At 48.7% G+C, this 6,533-nt stretch overlaps 1 protein-coding gene across 1 annotated transcript in view; it reads left to right on the top strand.

Annotated features, from left to right (window-relative positions):
• The first annotated feature begins 1,072 nt into the window (after nt 1-1,072).
• The window catches only part of MEAK7 (MTOR associated protein, eak-7 homolog), a 20,791-nt gene continuing 15,330 nt past the window's right edge, over nt 1,073-6,533 (top strand). Inside the window, exons 1-2 of the mRNA XM_044987099.1 lie at nt 1,073-1,221; nt 6,416-6,533. The exon at nt 6,416-6,533 is cut by the window's right edge and continues 73 nt beyond it. Of these exons, the coding sequence (XP_044843034.1) occupies nt 6,439-6,533 (95 nt within the window). The 5' untranslated portion in view covers nt 1,073-1,221; nt 6,416-6,438. The remainder of the gene's footprint in view (nt 1,222-6,415) is intronic.

Below are 6,533 nucleotides of genomic sequence, written 5' to 3'. Positions count from 1 at the left end.
GGATCTGAGGCCCTTGTAAACTTAAGCTGTATGTAGTCCTGAAGGTTATTTTCAAAACTTGATTCACAGCAGCCTCTCCCTGTGCTATTCATGATGTAAATCACGCGGTAAAGGAGAGGCTGAAATCCATGTGATACTGTCACAAATCCACGGCTACCTACGTCATGGCTGTCCCTGAGGTGCACAGAGGGGACATACAGAATATCATGGCAACAACAGAGACAAGCGGGAAAGAAAGCCTACATCCTCCTGCCCCAGAGCAGACCCCTCTTAGCACTATAGGGGGAGACTCTCTGAAGGGCCAGCAGCACACTGCTTATGGCATAGGCTGACCCCACTTTAGGCTCTGTACTGCTGGCCCCTTCTGCCCATGAAACAAAGGCTGGCCCCAGCACTAGAGCAGTATGGGATTCTCCCTAAGGGACCACAGTTTCGGGCCTATGACACAGAGGCTGGCCTGGCACAATAGGGCCTATGACATGTAGGCTGGTCCTGCAACACAGGGCTTTTGACACACAGGCTGGTCCTGGCCCTGATGACACAGAGTCTGGCCTGGCAGTACAGGGCCTATGACACATGGGCTGGCCCTGCAGTAAAGGGCTTATGAGACACAGGCTGGTCTCGCAATACAGGGCCTATGACACATGGGCTGGTCCTGGCCCTGATGACACAGAGTCTGGCCTGGCAGTACAGGGCCTATGACACATGGGCTGGCCCCATAAGTACAGGGCCCCTGACACTTGGGCTGGCCCCACAGTACAGGGCCTATGACCCATGGACTGGCCCTGCAGTACAGGGCTATGACCCATGGCTGGCCTGGCAGGGGGCGGTGCCCCTCCCTCTCCTAGGCAGAGAACCCGACTCCCTCACTGCAAGTCGGCCTTTAGCAATGACGTAAAGGGGCGTGGCCAGGGCGGCCATCTTGGGAGAAGCCCCGCAGCAGAGACCCCGCCCGCCAGCCTGACGTCACGCCTCAGACCCGGCCCACCCACATGATCGCCGCAGAGCCCCTCCCACAGATTCTGGGAACCTACCCGGAGCCGCCCTCCTATTAGCGGAGCGACCCATCTGTCAGGCCTCGGGCCCGCCCCCTCACGGCTCGCGGCCGCCCCGGCAGGGGGCCAGTCTAGGCTGAGGGGCGAGCACGTCATTCGCTGCCGCTCGGGACCGGGAGTCAGGCGGCCGCTGCGGAGAGACGCCGGGGAGCGCAGCCGCGGCCAGGTGAGGGGAGGAGAATCGGGGACAAGGGGGTCCGTGAATATTAATGAGGGGGCGTGCTCATGAATATTCATCGAGACGGGGTAATATTATGAATTAGGGGCCCTCGTAACTATTCCTAACGGTCATGACCATTAATGACATCTGCTGTTCGCTAATGCGGATCCGGAGCTAATCTGCATACCGTGCTCCCGTGCAGAGGGCGCGCCTATTAACGAGGGGTGGATCATGTATATTCATAGGCCGGCCTGTGCATATTAATTAGTTGGCGCCCTAGATTAGTAGGGGCCCTAGATTCTAGCCTCTGGCTGCATTGGTGGCCCACGCCTTCGCAGTACCCCGAGGGGAGAGCTCAGGGCACGAGTGGGGAGTGGCGAATGTTCCTGTTGCCAGAGCGCCGGGATTATTGGCCTGGGGCGCCCAAGGTGCCGCTTTAGGCCTGGCAAAACATCACTGTCAATTTTTGTTCTAACAGTGATGCTCATTTTTAAGCATTTTTTTAAATTTTAATCAATTTCAAGTGTTCACAGTTGTGAGATGGGGGGAGAGGGGACGCACTCGTTAATGACAGCAGGTGCTGAGAGTCACAAAGTCAAAGCTTTCGAACCATTAAAACACACATTGTCAGCGCCAGAATACATAAAACAAATATCCTTACATCAAATTCTAATAAGTTCTCAAGCAGTGTTCTCAAAGCAGATGGCTTCCCCCCGTCTGTTAATTTTGATCATCATCCACGGAAATTTTTATTGGCTGTTTGCCTGGTGAAATCAACGTTTACCGATAACACTCTGATTCTTCCAAGCCTGCTCATGTCCATTGGAAGGTACTGGCTGGGCAGTGGCGGGTGCTGCCCTCAGCTGGGGTCGTGTAGCCTGCACCCAGGGGTGGCCTCAGTGTGAGACCTTTCAGGAAGCTCCTGCCCAGCAGCTGTTAGGACAGGACAGTAAATCTGTTTGAAACTCTTGAGTGCTTCCATAGGGCCGAATCTCAGCCCTTGCTCAGAATTTGAGTGACCAGGCTATGCACACGGAGATCTGCAGGGGATGAGGGCGCTGGGCAAGGAATCCTCCTTCAGGCTCAGTAGCCCAGGCAGGAATGGCTAGTGGATCTGCTTAGTTAAGGATCCCTGTCCCAACAGCTGCTAGCCTGTGGTTTGTTGGATTTTCTGAAAAGCCTTGAGTTTGCATGGGTGCATGCTGAACCACCCCAGCACACAGGGCAGCAGCCCATCTCCAATCCATCCCACTCCTGTCCACCCAGCATCTTCTTATGGATATGAGTCACTTTACCCCTCCCACATGAACGCTTGCACTGCGGAGTACAGGGAGCCCATCCAGAACACAGTTCTGCAGTATATGGGCAATACAAACCCCTGTGTGTGGTCCTACCTCTCTTCTGCTCCCCATAAAGTAGAACTTCATCAGTTCTGCTGCAGCCATGGAGGGAGTGAGACCAGGATTTGTTTTCTAGTGTGCGTTTGTGATATTCTGTACCTTGGGGGAGTGTCCTGGAATTCCCATATTCCTCATTTTTATATAATCGTTACGTTACCTTATTTTATATGCTTTATATGTATTGGGGAAAGGTTATGATCTGCTGAAAGTCATTTCTCTATCCATATATTTGGGGTGACCAGATGTCCCATTTTTAAGGGACAGTCCCGTTTTTTGGGACTTTTTCTTATATAGGTGCATATTACCCCCCACCACCTATCCTGTTTTTTCACAGGTTTCTATCTGGTAACCCTACATATATGTATATCATTAATGTATATGAAGTTATGAGAAGTGTGTTATATGGTTGTCACTAAAACATGCTGTAAGATGGGGAATCAGCCAGATATTACCTCCCCAGAGGCAACAGCAGGAAAAGTAACCAACACCGGGGTGGGATGTCAAACAACCCATCAACAACCATTGTACAGCAAGGGAGCTACAATGCAATGATTCATCTGCATGAGGCCACACCAGGACAATTGCTCAACCTTGCCTGGGGACTCAGCAATGCCCACCCATACATGCCTGGACTTGTGTTTTCCAAGCACAAACCGAACACAGGCGGCCCATGCTTGGCCTTTCTCCTTCACCCACCTCCACTGCAAGCAACAAGGACACTCTGAAGACTCTAACTGAGGGGACTGGCTCAGATTTCAAGGGTGAAATCTGTGTACTATGAACTCAGTATCCAATGAGAAAACTGCTTAATCTAGATGTTGCCCAGTCTAATAGGGTTGAGAGTTTAGACTGTGTGCTTATATTTTATTTATTTATTTCTTTTGGTAACTAACTCTGACTTTTTGCCTATCACTTAATTTCACTTAAAATCTCTCTTTTGTAGTCAATAAATTTGTTTTACTGTTTATCTTTACCAGTGAGTTTGTATGAAGTGTGTGGCAAATTTGCTCAGGTTTTGCAAAGGGTGGCGTATATCCACTTTCCACTGATGAAGTGGTGAACCAATTAATAAATCTGCATTGCTCGTCTCGAGCAGTGCAAGATGGTATATTCCTGAGGTACAGGTACAGTGTTGGGAGCTGTGGAGATTTGGCTCTGGTGCCTTTCTCTGTATGATTCATGAGTGGCTCTGGGAGCATTCATGTAAACTAGCTGGGTGTTGGGTCTCCACATGCGGTTGTGATGAGTGATAACAGCACCTGGAGGGGTTTGGTGCTGGTCACTAGCAAGGCATTATGAGACACAGCCCAGGCTGGAGAGAGAGAAGGAGGCACAGTGGTCCCACAATCTCAGGCTGCACCTTGGGGATCTCGTCACAGCCTGTTTTCAACTTTGCCTCCAATACCTAGCTAACACCACGTCAGAATTAATTCAGCAGCACTAGAAATTAGGCCCGGGAAATCATTTCATGTTGAATTCCCTTCCTTTACTATCTCCCTGTGGCTTGTCTGCTAGAAGTTGTTGTTGATATTTAACTTTGTGTGTTTGTATGGAAAAGTAACTTGGGGAGGGGGAAATGTGCAGGTAAAGCTTTGGTAGTCTGTTGATTCCACTGCATTGTAGATAGAAGACTTCTTAGACTGTAGAGTTCTCCGGTGAAAAGGGTGGTGGTGGCGGCATCTGGGAGAGTGGGTTTTGGTTCTAGAGAAGCCAAGAAGGGTTTGCAAACTTTGAAAAAACATGTCTAAATCAGCATGGATGAAGAAGGTTTATTGGCAGCCACTAAAGTAGATGTATTCATCACTAATACCTTTTTAAAAACTAAATGGAAGTTGGCAAATCTTTTCCTAAAATATGCAGAGCCCGATTGAGTGTCCTGGCTGAACTATGCTCAACAAAGAAACAGAATGGAGGTATAGGAAAGGTGGCTTTTCCAAAAGTAGGTCCTTTTTTGTTCCTCCCTTTCAAAGTTCTCAGCCTTTGAGTCTTTAAATGGCTGTTCTCCTTTTGGAGATTTTCCTCTCGAGCTCTGGAGAGAACTGGTTTCATATGGGTTGCAGCTGTCCCTTTGTGCTCCCAGGGCTAGGCCTGTTCATTTGGTGAGAGTCTTTAATAACTGTCTTGTTCAAAATTAGACACTAAGGCACCATTCCCTTCCTCCTTTGCAGAGGAAGTGTCTACTAGTCAGGATATTGTCAAGCAGGTTACCTACCTACATAGTATGGAAACTCTTGTTAACATTGGGGTGTTATAGTTTAACATAATAATCCTGTGGGTTGGGTACTATCTCTCATGAGTTACCAGCACCATACGAACCAGATTCTTGAGCCCTTATCTACGAGTGCTTTGTCATCTCATTTTCCTTGGCTGTTGTTTGAATGACTTATGAAGTCAGTCTATAGAAAAAGAAATTATCAGCTGTTCTTCATTGAGACCCTACCTATGACCGATGTGTTTTTTCCTGTCATGTACTACTGGCAGAGTTGTCTTCAGTCCATAAACCCATCAGAAAGAAATAACATAACCCGTCATAAAGATTCCATAACCAACTTGTTCACTTGCATTTACTGATGTATTCCAATTGACAGTTTTACATTAACTCTATTGAAGCTAATTTAATCATTAAATCATATTATTTTTTCCATTTGATAAGCCCCAAATGATGTTTGTATTGGTAGAAAGGGTGGGCTCAGTGTGCAACTTACACTACATGTTGTTTATTTTAAAATCCTATTTAATGTTCAGATTTTTCTTCAAGTGTGTTCAATCTCTGTTTTCACAGAGTCCTAATGGCGATATTTTATGACTAGTTTGATTATATCCCCCCTTCACAAAACTTGCACATACAGTAACTTTTCACTTAATGCCGTAGTTATGTTCCTGAAAAATGTGACTTTAAGTGAAACAATGTTAAGTGAATCCAATTTTCCCATAAGAATGAATGTAAATGGCGGGGTTAGGTTCTAGGGAATTTTTTTTTGCCGTAAGGTGCAGTACTATAGTTGGGAGGTGTCCCTGCCTTACCCCACACAGGCACAGCCCACTGGCACTGGAGACAATGAGGCAGGCAAGGAGGCTGAAGGTGCTGTAGGCTAGGAGAAGCACGTTGCACAGCAGCAGCGTCTCTACTCTGCAAGCACCAGGGGCGGGGGTTCAACCCTCGGCCCACCCACTCCACCCCTTCCCCCAAGACCCACCCTTAACCCACCTCTTCTTCCCCTCCTCTCCCTTTACTCCACACAATGCATCCTCGCTCTTCCCCCCTCCCTCCTGCCTGTGGCAATCAGCTGGTTTGCAGCGTTCAGGAGGGAGGGGGGAGGAGAAAGGACTCGGTGCATAGGCTCCTCCCTCCCTCCCCTGCCTCCTGCCCGTGGCAGTCAGCTGGTTTGCGGCATTCAGGAGGCAGGGGAGTGAGGGGGAGCCTGCGCAGCAAGTTCTCACTCCTCCCTGCCGCGAGTGGGAGGAGGGGGAAGGTGCTGATCTGTGGGGTCTGCCGGCAGGCGGGAGGTGCTGTGTGTGGGGGACGGGGGCACAGGAGCTGATTGGGGGGCTGCCAGCTGTGGACAAAGCAGGCAGCCAAACAACGTTATAGCGAAGCATTGCACAACTTTAAATGGAGCATGGTCTGTAATTGAGCAGAGACGTGCGATCGAAACAGTGTTAAGCGAGAGGACGTTAAGTGGGGAGTTACTGTATATGTGAGGAGTTTTTTCTATTCAGTGCTGAGGTATTTTTTCCCCCCAAATTACTTGTTTTTCCCATGCTTTTATCCTTCTGTTTTCCTTTCTTCTTCCTCCTAGGATTCCATCACTTTTTTTAAAAGATGGGAAATGTGGAAAGCAGTTGCTATGAGAACCACCTTTCAAGGTTCCTTCCTGAGGAAAAGACAGATATCGATGGAGTATTTGATACCTTATC

The sequence above is a fragment of the Mauremys mutica genome, chromosome 14 (genome assembly GCF_020497125.1).
Source record: "Mauremys mutica isolate MM-2020 ecotype Southern chromosome 14, ASM2049712v1, whole genome shotgun sequence".
Classification (NCBI taxonomy): Eukaryota; Metazoa; Chordata; order Testudines; family Geoemydidae; genus Mauremys; species Mauremys mutica.
Note: the sequence above shows the minus strand (reverse complement) of the source record. Positions and strands in the feature narration are given on the sequence as shown.